Source organism: Labrus mixtus, chromosome 8 (assembly GCF_963584025.1).
Source record: "Labrus mixtus chromosome 8, fLabMix1.1, whole genome shotgun sequence".
Classification (NCBI taxonomy): Eukaryota; Metazoa; Chordata; class Actinopteri; order Labriformes; family Labridae; genus Labrus; species Labrus mixtus.
Window position 1 is genome coordinate 27,474,703 of NC_083619.1, and position 20,000 is coordinate 27,494,702.

A 20,000-nucleotide genomic window follows, 5' to 3' on the forward strand; every position below is an offset into this window, starting at 1 on the left:
ACAGGTCTAGCCTCAGGACCTCAACACCAACTCCCTTATGAAAAATCACGACCCGAATTTATAAAAAAAAAATGTCATCCAATCAGATTTGTTCAATGAAAGCTTGTGGAGTTTGGACCTCAGAAAGTACAAAACGTGTCAGAACAAAGAAACATAGCAAAAACAAATGTGTTGAAAAAGCGCTTCATAGACTTCATTAAACATTATTTTTTTCCAGGCACACATTGAACCCACTGAAAATAGCTCCGCAACCCACTTTGGGGTCCCGACCCAACAGTTGAGAAACACTGACCTGCGCTATTCTTCATTGCTGCTGCCCGTCACTGCTGAACCCCCTTTAATCTCAGATGCACCCTAAGTCGGCTGAGGCAGGTTTTAAAGGCTTTATATGCGATTTTTTGATCCAGCAGAGGTCGCCCTTGAGCACCAGCATGAAACCAAAACAACTTGCGCTGCATTGTTGTGTTAGCATGCTAATGCTAGCGATCTTTATTATGCTCGTATCTTCACACTGCATGTAAATTTACCTGAAATGAGCGTGATCTAGAAACACAGTTAAGCAGTGAGTACAGTATGTTATTCTTCTTTTCTCTAGTCCCTCAATTAAACAACTTTTATACACGAGGGGAGGAGTCAGCCGGCCGTCCCGGCGATGTAAACAAAGTGAAGATAGGACTCTGAAAACTCTGAAAACATCACAGACAGTGGGACTCGGGTGTTACACCCATTGTAGACAGTCATGACTCACAGAGTTATTTTCAGAGGATATACTTGATTTCTATTATATTTAAGTGTGAAAAATCACATATAAAGACTTTAAGCCTCTTGACAAACCGTGACACCACACCCATTTGTCATCAGGTCATCCATACACTAACTCTGGATAACACGTATCGTTCATAAAATCAAAATGGATGCATTATAAAAAAATTCACCCCCTGTACAGTGTGTTCCAGTGATGTCAATAACTAATCACTGATGAGAAACTTTTTATTATCTCCTGTAAAAACAGGCTTTTTTGAATGGGTGTGTATGTGACTCCCTGTGCTCCTGCAGGCAGCCTTTAGTGGACACTCGAGGAACTGCAGGATTTAGCACTTCCACATTGGCTTCATTTTTCACCACCGGAAGGCTGCTGCTCGATTTTGGACTAATTTCTTGAAAGCTGCCGTGTGCTTCGTCTGATTTTCACACTCCTCATCAGCCAATATCACAAAAATCATATAACTTTAAACGTGTGCCAGTAAACACGTTCCAACTGTTCATTTCTTAGGATTTGATGGTTATTGGTGAAAATATTTGCTAATGTGCGACTTCACACCAAATTTTGAACAGAGGAAAACACTTCTGGAGAGTTAAATTTACTCTTCATTATTTTAAAATCACCACTAGATTGATTAACTCAAACTATTGACAAACTACGTCAGGGATGACTTACTTTTCTGATCGGCTGATTCACTGATCAATTATATTTGTGGGTAATCCGACCAAAAAAAAATCAAGAGAAGACCCCCAAACTGTCTCTGGCACAACACACTCAAGCTGGAAGGATCTCATCAGGAGTGTGAACTTCCAGGAATGCAAATTGAAAATGAAGGTGCACTTTCTTAATCTGCCGTTCTAATCCGGCTCCAGAAATGAGGTGAAAAAAAAAAAAAAAAAAGACAAGAAAAATCTGCAGGAAAGGCCCTACATTAATTATACACTAAAGGAAGAACTACAAAAGAGGGGCCTGGTCTTTGAAGATACTGAGCGCTAAATGTCACCCGCAGCCTTTGAAGCCGTCGACTGCCTTTGTCTCTCACTTCCTCGGCTACATGAAACACGGTGCACACAGCCGGGCGATGCTGAGGGACATTTCAACTCGAGGGAGCGCACTCTTAAAAAAAAATAAAATAAAAAAAATAAAAAAGATACAAGGTGCACTCCACTCTGTGTGCAAGTTAGGAAGTTCAGTTTCAGGATGAAGAGTGTGAAACCCTGCACTGCAGACCTCCTGCCCCGGCACATCAAATAACTCAAATACAAAAAGTTTAAAATCCTGCATGCAGTTTATCTCGGTCACACTGCTGCAGGAGTAATCTGATCATTCATACACAACGCTGTGAGTCCTGCTTACAGAGGACTAATCTCAGAGCACATGCAGAGGTTTTCAATATTTACAGACGATATTAAGGATTTTATCACGTTCATGTCTGAAAATGTTTTCACTGAATGCTCTGAAACGAAGGTCAACGAGTGTAGCAACACCTGCATGTAACATTATAACGTCATGGACTGAGATGTTGAGGCTGAGGTTCTGGTTCAGGATGCACAGATAAGAGTAGTGAGTGAAACAATCAAATGCTAGTTTTGTTTTTTTATGGCCCAATCTCGATGTCCAGCCTCACACACTCACTGACTTTGATGAGCATTCTGTGGTCTGTGAGGACTCGAATCGTCAAATGAGTGAGGGAGCTCTCGCTGACTTTTCGAGCCCTTTATGCCCTCTGCAGATATTCCCACTGGGCGTATCTGCAGTCTTAGCGTGAGGGAATTACCCATGGTTCATAGCATCGAGACGTGAAACATATGATTCTCAGGGAAAGCCTGCAAGAATGGAAACGTAAACAAGTCCATAAAACAGAAAAAAAAAAAAAAAGTCGGTAAAGGCTCAGGGCTCAAGGTTTTAGGGAGGCAAATCGAGATTCAGCATATGAGTGAGACGTCCTGCTCTCTCTGTCTGCCTGTTTGTGGTTTGGTTTGACTTCCTGGTTCAGCCAATAGGAAGAGTCAGGAGGGAGGGACATCAGTAGAGTACGTACACCTGAGTCCATCAGGCCTCAGATTAATGAAGTGCCTCCTCTCTCTCTCTCTCTCTCTCTCTCTCTCTCCTCCCTCCCTCCCTCTCAGGCCTCCACCAGCTGGTTCTGTTTTGTTTGCACAACACGACCCTCATCCATTCATCGCTTTCATTCCTCACAGTGAGATTTCTGATAAGCAACAAGGGGTCGCTTTTACGCACATCCAGTAAGGTGCTGAGCAAATCAAAAACAGAAGCAAGAAAACGAAGATCTGCCTGCAGAACATGTCACACAAATATATTATTTTACATTACACGGCTGAGTTGAATACTTGACTTTGATTGGCCAATTAAGCATAGCAACGGTCTGTTATTCCTCGATAGATCACGACGACCCCGGAGGACTAAACTTATCATATTAATCACAGAAAGAAGTGCAGCAGATCTGTTCACCTCACCTCATCTGTTCAGTGTAAAGTGAGTGATAACCGCTGAGTTGCCGCGTTTTAAGACAACGGTTACCGTTGCTATGGACGACGCAGCACACAGCTTTAACTGTGAATTACAAACCAAGCTGCAACCTCTGTTGCTATAACGATAAAGACAATGATTCTGCATTTGTTTTAAATACGGTTAAATCATTTTATTGCTACGGCAACAATGTCCCTGATAGGTTGTGTTGCACTGCTGTCACGATAGCAAAGGGGGCGGGACTTCCTGCATGGCTGGGGAGCCACCGTCTGGATTATGCAAGAGAGGAGAAATGTTTGGGACTGTGAGACGCTTTGTGGGAGCTTGGACGAGTTTACTTCCTGTTTTTCTTTGGAACAAAGTCGGTCGAGTCACATGTTTGTGTTATACTAAAGAACTGTCAGAGTGAGCGACGGTACAGACAGCGACGCATCGCCATGTAGAAGCGAGGCTTCAACAGGTCAAGGCCCCTTACCTTGGTCGGCAGCCGCATGCAATTATGCCACGGGCAGCAGACGCCTGGAAGCCCTAGACGAGGTTAATCCCAGGGTCGTTACAGTTTGGCAGTATTTTCCCCGTGCTAACCTCTCACATGTACCCTGGTGTTGTATTTGAAAAAGATGGTGGTTATAGACGTGTTTCACCTGGGGGTCGTTTTGTGAGCATCATAGATTTTTTTTCAAACTTGATCACAAAAATGATCCAAGAATCCAGACGGAGGTAAAGCAAGAAACGTGGCTTCCAGCAGCCACCATCACTAAGTCGTGCTTCACATATGTAGAGCCTGAATAATCTGTTATCACTCGAAAAAGCTGCAGAAATCTGCTTATAGGACGGAAAGAATGCTAATTTACAGGAAGGCGATTTTTGTAAATCATGGGCTCTGTACCAGCTCAGCTCTTAAAATATTGATCTAATTCTCAAACATCAAGGCTTCCTTAACAGGCTGCCCCCATCCTCGCCCCCCGTTCTACTTTTTCCAGCACCGGCAGGGAATCATGAGAAGCCTTTCGTTAGTCATTCTGCTCTTTTCTACTCGCTCCTTATCCACCCTCGCCCTTTTTTTTTTGTTAGGAAAAAGAAATCACTAGAAAGAGGCTGAGAGAAGGAGGCTGAGTTAAGACGACGAGAACAAGGTGGGAAAGAGAAATCAAGGAGAGGGGGGGGGGGGGGAGGGGAGGGGAGGGGGGGGGGGCACTCGAGTGCAGTTGTAATCAAGGCCTGTGTGCTCAAGAGGGGGCCAATCAATCCGCCTGTCTGCCTTCTACATCTCATCCAGCATCTTGAAGAACGGCTAAAAATGAGCGTCGGGGTCCAGGCGGCCTCCTCGGGCTGAGAGAGAGAGAGAGAGAGAGAGAGAGAGAGAGAGCGAGCAACAGACGGCTTCTTCTTGAGTCTGTAAAAGAGGACACGACCGACCTGGAAGACTGAGCTGCAGTTAAAGTGCAAAGAGAAAAGACTCGCCTCCTGCAGAGCGGGGAAGTGTCTACTGCTGCAGAGCGGGGAAGTGTGTGTTGTTTGGTATAGATGATGTCATTGGTAACAGTCCTGCAAACTGCAGCCCAAAAATGAGAAGAAATAGATTTAAAGGGATACTTCACTTCGTTGAAACATGAATCTGTTTTGACATTGGGTCATATATGTAGAAATGTGAAATACATTTTGAAGTTGATGCCTTCTTGACCGAGAAAAGGCAGAAAGTGTCTTTTTGGCTCATGTGGATGAAAGACACCAAATCCCAGAATGCACAGCACTGCAGGCCACTCCCACTAAGGTCCTCTAGTTCAGAATCAGAAATACTTTATTAATCCCAGAGGGAAATCCTATCGTTACAGTTTCTCCAAAATATTCAGTATAGCAGTAGAAATATAGAAATAAAAACATTTACAGACATGTTTACTTCAACACATGAGACCGTTTCCTCAACTGATTCAGAGATTTCTTCCAGAATTGATCTTGGAAATTCCTGGCAGAAAACAGACTGTATGTCTGTGTCCATAGACAAACAGTGAGAGCACCGACACTACCAGTCCGCCCCCAGCTCGAGCCGGCCCCGGCTCCTCGTCCTCACCGCCGCCGCCAACAGGCAGGCCTTATGTCTCGGCTGCTGAGCTGGCAGCGGTCAGCGGTCTTGTGTCGCCCGGATGGCTTGCTAGCGGCGGCCCTGGCAGCCAGTGCCCGGAGGCCAGCGGCCGCAGCGGGCCAAAAAAAAAGACCGGCCTGTAGGCAGCAGCCGTCTCGCCGCTATATGTATATTTTTCCGCCATTATCAACTTTCTCCATAGAGCCTGTTAGCATAGCTTCCAAGCAATATGGCGGACGTTAAGTTTCAATTCTGGGAGTGAGTTCCCATCCACTGATCTGTGATTGGTCTGTAGCTTCAGTGGTCGAAAATATGAGGAACTAGCGTTGTAGTTTCACAGCGCTAACCGCAACAGCTTCCAGTGATGCAAAAATCGTCATTCTGCGTCACTGGAAGCTCTTTTTCATTTTCCCGTCTCAGGGGAATTCAAAAATACTACTACATTACTTTGTAATGATACAAAGATTAATGCAAATGGATGAAGTATCACTTTAAGGGAATCAAGTGCTAGAGTGCTTGGTGGTACGGCAACTTCATAATACTGCTATTTTTTCCCTGCTTTTATATAAATCCATATGAAGTCGAAGAAATCATTGGAGGATGCTGCCAGTTTGAGAAGAATCCTGATATGAACAGTTTCAACTTTTAAGGAAAGATTATTGACAGGAAGCAACGTTTTTATGGCTGAAGTCCAGATGATAAAAGATAAGGTTTTAAAGCAACATTAAGGAGGAATATTCAAGGAGGTCGGTGCGTGATGGCGCCAGCCCAGCCATCATCAACAGGAACATAAAGTTTAGTTAAGCAGGTATTATAAAATCAGTTCTTAAAAGAAGATATGATGGAAGGAGATGAATCCTCATTACCAGATAAATGTTCTCTGATTCCTTTATCACATTACAGGTACCGTACTTCATATTTTGTGGCAGCAGAGAAACTGTGGGAAAAATGAAAATGTGACCATTAGGAGCAGTCGTCACGCAGACATGCTCATTAAGTCTGAGGATATTAAGAAAACTCCACCAGATGATTTGATTCCCATTTATTGCAAAAAAAAAAAAAAAAACGTGTTTTTAATTATTCAACCTCGGTGCTAACAAGTTTCTGTGGAGGTCAAAGTCTGCTCTTCTGCTCAGCTGGGATTACAGAGATATAGTGGATATAAATTACAGGTAGAAATGAGATTTTAAATAAAATATGAAACTTAGAAGCACCTTGACAATGTCCCGTCATTTTGAATCTAAGAGATTAGACTATTATAGGCTCATTTAAATTAAATGTGAGTGTATATCTGATGTGTGTGTGTGTGTGTGTGTGTGTGTGTGTGTGTGTGTGTGTGTGTGTGTGTGTCGGTGATCATGAAGTCAGGACGGTGACTTCCTGTCGCTGGTTTTTCCTCAAAAGCTGATACTACCAGATCCTGGTTAGAGAGTCTGAGAGTCCATCACGCCCACCTCTCACGTACAGAAATGTCCCCTCGTCCCCCCAGCAGAAGCCTTCTCCGCTCCAGCTCTCGCCGTCGCTGGGTGGAAATGATGTAAACGTGATGCAAGCTTGGAGCCAGCTTCGCTACAAGGTGTCCATCTGGGAGGGGTCTGCCAACCCCGCAGCAAACGTCAGAAACCGGGGCCAACACGCAGAGAGGCTGCCAGCTGCGAGAGTGGCAGGGGGGGAGAGAGAGAGGAGGGGGGGGGGGGGGGGGGTTGGGAGGTTGGCGATGCCAGCAGCAGGCCGGAGCCAGCGCGGGGGGAAATCAGGCGGGGGCTTGAGTGGCTGGCAGGGCGTCTGCACGGTTGGCTTGGGGATCACGTTGCACCGATGTGCAAACTTGAGCTCTGCACAACACCTGTGTCTCCCCCTCGCTCGCTCTCCCTCCCCTCGCTCTCTCTCTCTCCCTCGCTCACATCCCTTCTCTTTGCTCGGCGGCAGGACTCACAGATGCTCGCAAAGCTCTAGAGGACAGCTCACAGCTCCCCGCTCTCTCTGAAGTCGGACCAAAAATAACCACAGGTGACTCTGGATTGGTGGAGAGGGGGGACTGGGGGGGGGGGGGGGGGGGGGGGGCTGTATAGGCCTTTTCAAGCTCCCGGATGGGGCATCTTGCAATTCACAAAACGCCTCCAGCTCTGCTTTGACGACAGGCAAAAAAAAAAGATAAAAAATGCGGCGTTGTGTCAAAGCAAATTGCATCACTGAGCTCCCCCTCTCTCTCTCTTACTCTCTCTCTCTCCCCTCCCCCCCTCCATGTTGATTCTTGTCTTTAGCAACAGGTGAGAGAGAAACTTCTACAATCGATTTCACCTTTAGGCGTGCGATGAAAAACCGATTAGCGGGGGTGAACTGAAATGAAGTTAACTCAAATAGATTCTCCTGCTCCTGAAGGGCGACCGAGACGCCGCTGCATAGCCTGCATGGATCCAAAATGTGAGAGCCGAGCCAATCAATGGGGGACAATTAAAGGAGTTCCACGCAGCGGCGGCGACGGCGGTGACATGAAATCGCTCGGCGGTGTTGCTAATGACAACGTGTATGGAGCGACTGTCAGAAAAAATGACCGTTTGACTGGAGAAGAGAAACAAGAAGAAGAGAAAGAAGAAGAGAAACAAGAAGAGAAACAAGAAGAAGAGAAAGAAGAAGAGAAACAAGAAGAGAAACGCTTTTTGAGAAAGTTTCATTCACTCAACACCTACATCAGGAGTTTAGACTCAGATTTGCAGTTTGAGGTAGTTAACATGAAATGTAAACACAAGCAAGTAAAGGGGCTCCCCGGAGAGAAAGGCTGATTTCAAAGCAGCACCAACAAGCGCGACAATTTCCCAGAAAGCAATTTACTGAGGTAACGGTAATGTGTGGGGGGGGATGAAGAAAGATGGAGATGGCGGCCTCTGAGAGCTGGTGTTAGGGAAGCACTCTGCGGCGCTGCGAGATAACTTTAAATCGTCTCTAATCACAGGATCTGAGAAAAGTCACCTCGATGTGTAGCCGCGCGCAAAACTCGACCGCACAGATACACAATTTGACTTCGCCTTATACCGAGGCGTAATCACACATACATTACCTGGCTTTGTTATGACAGACTAACACATGCAGGGGGGGGGGGGAGCGGGGGTGCTGTGAGAGGGAGGGGCCTCGCACATCGATAACACGGCGGAGTGAGGTAGATGAAACACATTACTTTGACCTAAAGAGCTCAGTAATTACATTTGGCATTTTGACAAGTGTTTAGCTGCAGTGAAGGTCAGCGCTGTCAGCGTGCGAGATCTATGCTAATCCACTCAGACGGAAGAAAACGAGGGAGAGATGAGGAGTGGAGGGAAGGAAAGAAAGAGGTCCGGATGAAGCCGATGCTTTAGTAAAAAGTAACCTAAACCCTTCCTCCGGCTCGTCATCGTCAGCTCTGTGATGGAAAGATATTTGTCAGAAATAAATCTGACATTACCTCCTTCTCCATAAATCACTTCTTACTGCATCAGCAATCCAAGGAGGAAGTACCGGGTTACAAATGTGAATCCCTGGAGAAAGGCTTTTATTGTGACGGGACCACGACTTACATGCACGATTTTAAAAACTTCTACTTTCACAAAGAACAGAATGAAAATATCGATGAAATAAGTCGTTCCCTTTGAAAATGCAAAGACAGGATCTACATGGACTGTAACTCTTAAAAGAGCAAGCGTCAAGCTGAACAGACTAGATCTAGACCTGGACAGGAAGTCACACAAGTAAACGCACGAGACATCCGGTCAATTTCAAAATAAAACACAATGTACAGAGTCCGGGTGGTGAGTTCAATCACTTTGTGAACATAACGTCAAAACAGGCAGCAAATGAACAACGAGTCAGCCACAAATACAGAAAGTAACATGTTGTTCCCGCGTGATCTTGTAGTTCTCTTGTGATCTTGTGACCAGCTGCTGCGCTGTGCTAACGCTCCAGAAACTGACCGAGCGCACACATTTAGACGGAGCAAAACCAGTTGCGCTGACAGAACGCTGCACGCTCTCAACAGTTAGCACCGCGGTGACCAAATAAAGCCTGGAAACAGCAGAGGTTTTTTGATTTTTTTTAAAGGTCAGTAACATCAAACAGGATGCAGGTTGATTTATCCCCCAAACATTTTAATTCATAATTGGTCTTAATAAAGAAATAACATAGATCTTTATATCAAAGACATATTAAAGGATGTAGAAGACTTTAAAGGCTTTATATGTGATTTTTTGATCCAGCAGATGTCACCCTTGAGCACCAGCATGAAACCAAAACAACTTGCGCTGCATTGTTGTGTTAGCATGCTAATGCTAGCGATCTTTATTACGCTCGTATCTTCACACTGCATGTAAATTTACCTGAAATGAGCGTGATCTAGAAACACAGTTAAGCAGTGAGTACAGTATGTTATTCTTCTTTTCTCTAGTCCCTCAATTAAACAACTTTTATACGTGAGGGGAGGAGTCAGCCGGCCGTCCCGGCGATGTAAACAAACTGAAGATAGAACTCTGAAAACTCTGAAAACATCACAGACAGTGGGACTCGGGTGTTACACCCATTGTAGACAGTCATGACTCTCAGAGTTATTTTCAGAGGAGATACTTGATTTCTACATTTAAGTGTGAAAAATCACATAGAAAACCTTTAAGGACTTAACAGAAATGAAAGGAACTGCGGTGACTTCAAAGTTACATAAATTAGAGAAACTACCTATGTCTTAAACCCCAAACGGAGAGACAGCTTGGCAAAGATGGTTTTTGATTGATATGAGAACTAGGTAGGATTTTTTTTAACACTTCCCCTCTGCACTGTTTCCATTAATTAGCATGCAAATTAAGTCTTCCCTGGTTCCCCCTCTCCATAAGGACAATGTCTTTTGAACTTATTAATGTGATAGTGACCTCTCTGCCAGAGGATTATTTACATGTCAACACACAAATCAAACTTCAGCTGCAGCTTTGACCGACTTGAGCACGCAGCTATTGTCCGCCCGTAACAAAGACAGGTTAGTTTAACTGAAGAGAGAGAGAGCGAGAGAGAGAGAGAGAGAGAGAGAGACGGACGAGTCTGACCACTGTCCCAAACCGTCTGTAATCCCCAGAGTGGACAGCTTTCGGCCATGTGTGAGTAACCATCCTCGCTGCGAGACGCTGATTAGCATGTATGCTAAAAACGAGAGCTGCTGGGATAAAAAAAAAAAAAGTAGAAGTCAAACGAACAGACGGAGCAGGGATCATCTCAGCTGCTCTCCTCCTGCTTTAAGTGCTAATTGAGCTGCCCGCTGTCCTGACCCTGACCCCCCCCCCCACCCCGGCCTATTCACGGGGTCCCGTTCTCACGGCCGTGACGCACCGCTGGAAGATATCCTCCGGGTCCCCCCCCCCGCCCACCCTCAGCCAGGACAATGAGGGTCACCACCTCGCTGCCCACCATCTTGACATCCACCCCCTCAATTGACAATGGCCCCCGCGGTGGAGCTGCTCACAATGGGCGGACGCGCGTGACAGAAGTGGTAACGTGGCTTCTTAAAAAAATGCAACGCCCGGGCCGGTCGGCTCTGGCTGCATTAATCGGATGTTTTGACACCCGGAGGTCGAGGTCAGAATCGATCCGGTGATAAGGCGGAGGGGAGATGATGAGGTTTGAACACGACGGATGGGAAGCTGCAGCCAGAGAAGGTTTCACTTTTTGTTCTGCATGAGAAAATAAAAAAATCCTCTCTAGAGTCCATGCTCACTCAGGTCACCATGTGGTGGACACTGAAGCTTCAGTGTTTATCCAGCTCTGCATGGGTCTGTAAACCTTTCTGTGTTCTAACCTCTCTCCATTTTTCAAAAGCATCTCCAATATTGATCCTAGTTTGAGCACGTTTCTGCTCGTGGAGCTTATTAGAAACATGCAGAGGCTTTTTAGGTCGGGTACAATCACTTCTATCTGAACCACTTCTCTTGCCCGCTTCCATCGCTGCAACACCTGTTGACCTGATAACTGCTCTCATATCTGGCAAACCGAGGGGCGTCCAAAACGGCCGTGTTGGGGGGGGTCGCCTTAAAACCGCCTACCTTCTCTGGTCCAAACAAATCCAGAGCATTCAGGAGCAGAATCTAAAGTTAGAAAACCTTTAAAAAATCTGGTATTGTGACAAACCCTACCTACAAACTTAGACGCTCACTGATGTATTAGAGATAAAACTGAAGATGTAACAAAAGGGCTCCACCATGACACACACATTTGTGACAGCAGAGACAGACGTTGGAGCTCCACCATCGGCCTGCTGAGCGTCTATAAATGATGATAAAAGGACGTCATTACAAAGAGCCTAATGTTTCAGAGAAGCACTATAAACCCTGCTCGGGTTCGGGTGGGAGGGGGGGGGGGGGGATAATGTACGCTCTGGGATGGATTGATATTCTAGTTGAATATGACAAACGACGCTTTAAAGACGACCCGCCCACACTGTTGCACTTTAGCCGAGAGGACGGCATATTTCATTTTGAGCACGTTCTGTCAAATGTTTGCATCAACCGTGACCCCGCCGAGCCGGCGGGAGGGAGGCGGGCGGGAGGCGGGCGGGGAAATGAGAACGCCAACAATGGCACTTAAAAAACCTGAAGAGAATCTGTTGCACAATCAGCACAAAGTGTGTCTATATGTGTGTGTGTGTGTGTGTGTGTGTGGGTGAGGAGGCGGGGCTGCAATTATCATGCAGGGATAAGATGTTGGAAAAACAATATTCAGAGGTTTAGTTAGTTTGTGTGTGTTTCCATGTGTATGGGTGCGATGACAAGAACTAAACACAGTTGAGCATGACAGTCCAGAGCAGAGAACTAAGAAGGTTTGTGTGTGTGAACTTGAATTGGGCTCAGGGAATCTCTCTCTCTCTCTCTCTCTCTCTCTCTCTCTCTCTCTCTCTCTCTCTCTCTGGAATGACAGCTCGGCTAATGACAAACATTTCTCCCCTCTTTATTCCCCACTTCATCAACACCCTCGCCTCATTACCGTGAGTCACACTGGAGCTCCATGCACACACACACACACACACACACACACACTCCCACACACACACACACACACACACACACACACACACTCCCACACACACACACACACACACACACACACACACACACACACACACACACACACACACACACACACACCTTCACAATGTCTTCACTGCTGGATCGCACCCTGAAAGATTATTACAGCAGCGACTGAGTCATTTTGATTTGGATCTTGAAACAGAATCACTGAGGAGCCGTCTTCACTTTCTTCAGGAGAAAAAAAAAATGGATGTTGGACAAAATCAAAGAACTCCACAAGCTCTTCAGCACCACAGGTTTGAGTCCTGGTTGTGAATAGAACGCCCATGTGATGTTGAAATTTGATGTTTCTTCTCAATGTGACCACAAAGAAGAACAACGGAGCGTTTTATCCCTTTAGCCACTCACATCTACGATCACATCTTTTGATTGTGCCCACTTTGCAATCTAAGGCTAGCTACACATGGGACGATTTTCAAATCCAAACTGATTTTTAAAAAGCGGGAGACGACAGACATGAGGACAATTTTTAACATAATAACCCTCTGAACACACACACTAGACCAGGTCGGTACCCCCTGGGAGGGTCGCGAGACGCTGTTAGGTGGGTCCCAAGATTCCCTCCAAAAACATGTTAAAAAATGGAAAATGGTTTAAAATTGCATATTTCACCCATTCATTTGAAAATATACACAACAAAAAGTAGTTTCTTAAAATAAATTACAAAAATAATATGATGGTGTTTGAATGCCATTGTTTGGAGAGGTCTAGTGTTTGAACCACCCCCGGGGACAACGGGGGGGGGGGGGGTTCCCCAGTCTCTATCAGCGTTATATTGGGGGTTTGGGAACCCATGCACTAGACGATTCAGCCAGCGAGGCAACACACCTGACGTTTGTAGTAACGTCTTCACTGACACGAGATCTCACAGAATCTCATGTGATCAAACCTCATATCAGCGACACACACCTGATCGTTGTATGTATCGTCTAGTGTGTATAGTTCCCCCGATCAAAATCACCTGAATCACCTGAAACATGTTGGTTTATTGTCTGCACAACATTCAACCTCTAGCTGTTTTATTATCTCGAGAAAATGAAATGAAAAGTGGACACACTGTACGTCTTCTTGGATCGGTTAATTTCTCTAGATCTCGAGTAAACGCCTGACATAAACTTTGTTATCACCAGTGAAAAAAATAAATGCATTGAAGCATGTCTTATGTGGGCTTCCGTAGATCTTACAACTCTAAGTTTACTACCTCAGCTTTTATTTCTGCTTTTTGTCCCTTCAGCACCATTTTCAAAATGATTTATTCTGCATAAAAAAGCCACTTTCATAAGAAAAAAAAAAACATCTATCCAACTAGAAACACATGTTTATTAAACCTGTTGTTTTTGAAATGTTTGTCCTGATTTGATGTCTTCTTAAAACTGTGTATCATGTAGTTTAAATAACAACACACTCGACTACAGTCTCAACAAAACTGGATTCTTTAAAATACATCTCAAATATAATCTATACTGAAGGCCACATTCTGAGACAACTCAACAGACTTTTCATACTGGTTAAGGAATAACTGAAAAACTGAAAAATAAAAGGCCCAGTCCCTTTTATTAGCCTGGTGTTGCTGCATGTTTTAACCATAGATGGTCGAGTAGTGAGACCATCAGAAGGAATTAAATCTGATGAAGCAGCTGGAGCATTTTGGGTTTAATCGTCCTGCCCAAGGACACATCGGACAAGAGCTGGGGATCGAACCCCAATTTTAACCCCTTTTATAGACTGAAGTACGTCTATATATAAGTAGAAGTTTTACAGTAGTTTACCGTTTTTTTCCTCTGGCAGGATTTTTTAGGCAAACATCCAACCCTTCAATGAACTCCCACCACGCAGCCAAACATGTCTGAAGGAGAGTTGTGACAAAAAATAAATATCCTGCAGGCTTCCTGACAAAATGGGCCGTTTACAAAATACTAAAATTAACCAAACACAGAGAAGAAGAAAAAAAAAAAGAAGAAAAACGAGACATAAAGTGGCAGTGTAGGCACAGTAATGAAAAAACGAGGTATTTACCGGGGAGTGGTACGTTTAGAAAAAATGTTCATGTGGGGTCTCAGGTGCAGCTCGAGCCGGGGATAATGGCCTGGCCTTTTTTTTTTTGTTTTTTTCTCTCTGTCAGTATAAAGACAACATTACTCATCCGAGGAGAAACCTACCAGCTACGTTGGCCACATCTGCGGTGCTGACGTTGTGAGAATTCGGACTCACTTTGAAGGTCACAGCGGGGCCCACCACCCTGTAGGAGACACACACACACACACACACACACACACACACACACACACACACGGTTAGGAGCTACATCTTGTTGTTTTTTTTCAGCGGTGCGAGAGAAGATGCTCATTAAAGCTCAGCCATACATGCCGCTTGAAAAAAAAAAAAAAAGCTTTAACCTGTGGCGATCCTTTGGGCGGCTGCAATCCCCATCACCACGGCGAGATAACCTCTTGAATCTCAATGTAATGCGCCCGGCGGCATTTAAGCACGCCGGGAAATGAAGGAGAAAGGGGGAGTGGGGTGGTCATCAACGAGAGGCCGCTCGAGATACGTGACTCTCAGATGAGCAAATGCATTTCTAGCGGCCGGGTTTAAGATGCATTTACATTTTGATTCGACGTTGGGTGATTGCGACGTATATTGTCGTGATGGATGTAAATCGAGGCCGACAGAAAACGGGGGCAGGAGAGGGAGAAAGGGAAGAAGAAAAAGGACATGAAGACATCTGTATTATTATTTTTCCCTCCTGCTCATCCCCATGAAGCAGCTTGAATCGAACACAGAGAGGGCGAGAGAGAGAGAGAGAGAGAGAGAGAGAAGCTGGGTGGTCAGGGGCCAAGCGGAGTCTCCAGACGTGATTAACCTTTTGTTTTTCCTGCTCTAATTCAGACTTAAAAAAGGCCCAGCAGGAAAGATCTATCACCAGGATCCCCCTCCAGGAAGCATTGTGCGCCCGCTACAGGAAGTGACCGCCGCTGTTGCAACACTCTTATAAAATATGGTGACATCATTAATGGAGCAGGTTTCCTCTCCTGAAAGCTGTTCAATATGTTTTTTTTCTAGGGATTCAGAAAGGTGTTGTTTTTGTTTCAGGTTGATGGATGTTCAAAAGGTTTCACTTTCACTGAGTGTGTGTTTGTAAATGTGTGGGGTCTGCCTCTTCACGTTTAGCTTTCAGAAAGATAGTTGAGCTCAATACAGAAAATAAAAGCTTTTTTGTACGACTTCATGTGAACTTCAACAAGTTCAAACTGGAAAAGAATCGACTGTTTAAGAACCAAAAGTAAAGGGAGGTTTTCTGTACTTTTTGAGTGAATAACGAGAGAACTCCTAAGGCAGACTTTCCCAACATGGGGTCGCATTGAATTTGTATTTATTGATCAATGAAAAATTTGAATTCTGACCCCGGGGGGCTCTCAATCCAAACAATAACCAACGATGACGTTGAGATTCGCGGGGAATCATGGGAGTGATTCTCTCTGCTATATTAACCAATGACCAAGCAAATAATACTTTGTAGTCCGACCGTTTGTTTGTGACTTAATTTCTTTAAAGGAGCAGTATGTAACTCTGACACCTAGTGTTTAAAATGGGTACTGCAGTCCAGATTCCAAACATCATAGAGAGCTGTCTCCCCCCGCCCCCTCCTCTCTAGAGTCGATGCTCACGCAGGTCACCATGTGGTGGACTCTGAAGCTTCAGTGTTTATCCAGCTCTGCATGGGTCTGTAAACCTTTCTGTGTTCTAACCTCTCTCCATTTTTCAAAAGCATCTCCAATATTGATCCTAGTTTGAGCACGTTTCTGCTCGTGGAGCTTATTAGAACCGGGTACCGTGCACGAGTCCACTTGAAGAGGAGGCCTCGTGCACGATTCATGTGTACTCGACTACGAGTCCGCGTGAGATGTGAACCCAAACCGTGCTGAAACCAGGAAGTGGACCTCTATATGATGAAATTCTAAACGTCTCCGATGGGCTCAAAAAACCACTAAAGTGCACGGTTCATCTGGAAGAAGGAAGAAGGTCGTTGTTGGCATCTCAGAAATAACAAAAAAAACATCCACAGTTAGCAGGATGGACTCGGACCGCAGGTGGTTGCCATGGTTACTGCTTCTTCTTTCTGCTTTTTTGGAAGATTTGCAAACCAACTATGTGCACACTGCCATATCTGGTTTCAGATTTCTGACAGAGGAAGCTCCACACGAGCGTCCGGCACATTTTCTCTGCCTGTTACTTCTCCTCGGAGGGGATTGTATTTGTCAAAATCTACGAGGTGATTCATCAGCCGGTGCAGGCGAGGTGTGCGATGAACAAGAATGTGAATCAGTCATGTCGAGTCAAACACATGTCCATCTGTCCTCTGCCACGGAGGGCGACTCCTGCACAAAGACGTCACGTCGACTGTGAAGAAGCTGGTGAACGACATCTTCACTGACTGAGCCGGAGACGCTCACACGAGGTGATTTATAGAAAAATGATTATTAGAAAAATATCTGATATTAAATATAAATACAGACAGGAAGTGCTGCTGTGAAGATGAGGAAATGTTTCTTAAAATGAACTTACAGCTGATAGTTTTTAATTTTACTGGAGACAAACACGTCATCTCTAAATGGGCTGATTTTATTTTACAATCTAACCACTGTAGCATCCTCTTCCATGCACTCCTGTAGTGTCTATGAGTGACAGGTGTCATGTCCCGCCCCCTCGATTTGGTTATCATTTGCCCTGAAGTCTTCCCCAAGATATTTTTAGGGCACTTTTGCATTCATTAGATAGGAGAGGTGAAGAGAGACAGGAAACGTTGGGAGGGGAGAGCGGCGGGTGACATGCAGTAAGGGGCAGAGGTCGGATTCAAACCCATGGCCGCTGCACTGAAGACTATAGCCGCCGTACATGGAGCACGGTTCTCAACTTGTGGTCGGGACCCACATGTGAGTCACAAATGTGAGCCTAGAAAAAAAAAAAGTGTCAAAATGTCCATGAAGTTAGGCGCTGGTGGCACAGTGGTTAGTACGCACGCCCCATGTATGGAGGCTAGGGTCCTCCAAGTGGGCGGCCCAGGTTCCCACATGTCATTCCCCACTCTCTCTCCCTGATTTCTGACTCTACCCACTGTCCTATCTCTACAATAAAGGCACAAAAAGCCCAAAAATAAATCTTAAAAAAAAAAAGTCCATGAAGTGATTTTTCAACATGTTTTCTTGTTCTGTCACATGTTTAGAAACGCCCTGACGTCTAAACGGCACCATCATTCTGCGTCTTGATTTTTCATGGTGGAGTTTGTGGTGGATCCTGAGAATTAAGAACCACTGCTCTAAAGAAGAAGTTACATTTTTATAAATTTAGTTAAAAAATAAAACATGCCCAGGGATTCTGAAGCTTTTAGCGAGCTACATCCAGGCATTTTGTTTATTTTGTTTTATTTGATTTACTCGAGACTCAGGCTTATTTATCTCTTTATCTCCGGATCACAACGCTGGTTTTCTGTGACATTGAGTTAATTTCTTTGAAGATCTCATTAAAAAGACTGAAATAAACTCCTTTTAACAAGAATACAACATTTTGTAATCAGAACTAAGAAGAAAAATAAGTCGAGATTTCAAAGATATTTCCAAATATTACATGATATCATGCAGAAAATGGATTAAAATAAAATCTATAGATGTACAGTTTGTCCTCTTGGGGCTTCCGTACATTCTTTTTTTTTAAAGAGAAAGAGTTTTTTTTTTTAGAAAAATACACTATTGTGATTATTTTTCGCAAAATGCAAAGATTTGTATTTAATATAATAAATGAATAAGAAATGACTGATTTGCTTTCCTTTACTGGTCTGATAATTCATGCATGAATTCTTAATTTAATCAGAAGGTAATGTCAGGTTTTATTCACATTTCAAATCATGGACATTTGCTTAATTAATAATTCAAAACTGGGACTAAATAAGTGACAAAGCAGTGATTACACCTCCATCACTTTACATCCATTCAGCCACTTCAGGCCCTCTCTCTCCTCCTAGTGGCCGCTCTTTGTAATGACCCCCTCATCTCAGACACAGACATTACATCACCTCGACCCTCCTGCTCAGAAAAATGAAATAAAAAAACCCAACAAATGGAAAAAAAACACACATCCAGTCTACACTCAGTGACAGTTACGCAACAGCCCCCGTTATTGGACAGCCAGCTCCAGTCAAAGGCTCTCTGAAGCCTCCCACATCAGCGCTGCCCTCTCCACCGCCCTCCACCACTACAGGCAGCGCTCGGCAGCTAAAAACATTTCCAAGGCCGGTTTCTGTGAAAGCGCTCAGCGTCAGTGTTATCTAATCAGTATCGAATTGTTCCAAATGAAACATAAGGGTGTGAGTCACTCTGCAGGTTGGTTTTTTGTGTCCTGGCTCGGTGTGTGTAGGCTCGCTTTTTATGATTCATTTGATGTCGGGGTGGAAGTTTTTTGCTTCAGGCTCGCTGAACTGCTGCTGCTGCTCCGGCCCCCGAGAGGAAGCTGCTCAGGACGGGAAGTTTTTCTTGTCTTTTTTTTACGCCAAGCCGAGGTCACACAGGTCGCCGCTTTGTACCGAGACTTTTTTTTTTGTTGTTGTTGTTAATATGCTAATCTGGTGCTGCTGTGTGAGGTGTAAGGTTGAGCTGCCTGCAGTGCTGCAGGAGGATGAAGGGAACTTTGAACAGTGGCTCAGATGCACGATGCATGTACGGAGAGAGGGCCACATTTACACTGCACACTTCAGTTACTGTAAAAAAAAAATAAAAAGACTAGTTTAAGCAGCAAAAACACAATTATTGGAGACGTCTCCATGTGAGATATTTACCTCTGTTTTTGCTCTGTTCTGTCCACATGACTTTACAATTTGGATCATAAAGTCCAAAAACTATTCTTCAGAAGATATGCATCTACACATTTTATTTTACCCCGTTCTCCCGTGATTTTGTTTCTGTCCACAAAATCCTGACTTATGTATCTTGTCGTCTCGAAAACAAAGTTGGTAATTTTTTTTTAAGATTTTGAGAAAAAAAACAAAATGTACACTTTATCATGCGTTGTAATAACGAGATAAATAAGCCGAGATCTGAAGGAAAAACAGAGGAAAATCAAATGTTTGGATACTTGTCCTCTTCGGGCTTCCGTAGAATGCAAATGTTGGACATTTGGGATTTTGGGGGGAATTTGAGTATTGTGAACTTATCTGCAAAAAGACTGAAGGATGGATGGATGACTTCACCAGTTTTACAGTTTATACTTTTCTAATTTGACTTTTTTTTTCTCACATGTTTGAATTTCATTGAATTCTTTCGGCCTTACAGATACATCAGTCAGCTTAATTAATCATAGGCTGACTATCTTATCACAGATGTATCCATATGTTCCTGTATGGAAAAGTCTCCTATGGATGAGAAATAAATGATGTGGGTTTTTCACTTTGACTTCACAGTTTTGAAATCCTTGCAGCACAAACTGCAGCACATGTAGCAGCGTATCACAGCTGAGCAGACGTTGATCCGCACTAAAATAGTTTTTAAAATGTTAAACGTTAACACATAAGGGTTGTTCTGAA

The 20,000-nt window shown here is 44.3% G+C and overlaps 1 protein-coding gene across 1 annotated transcript in view; it reads right to left on the reverse strand.

Annotated features, from left to right (window-relative positions):
- Positions 1-20,000, reverse strand: part of LOC132978386 (receptor-type tyrosine-protein phosphatase N2-like) — a 203,926-nt gene that overhangs the window by 126,562 nt on the left and 57,364 nt on the right. Inside the window, exon 11 of the mRNA XM_061043562.1 lies at positions 14,587-14,666. Coding sequence (XP_060899545.1) covers positions 14,587-14,666 — 80 coding nt within the window. The remainder of the gene's footprint in view (positions 1-14,586; positions 14,667-20,000) is intronic.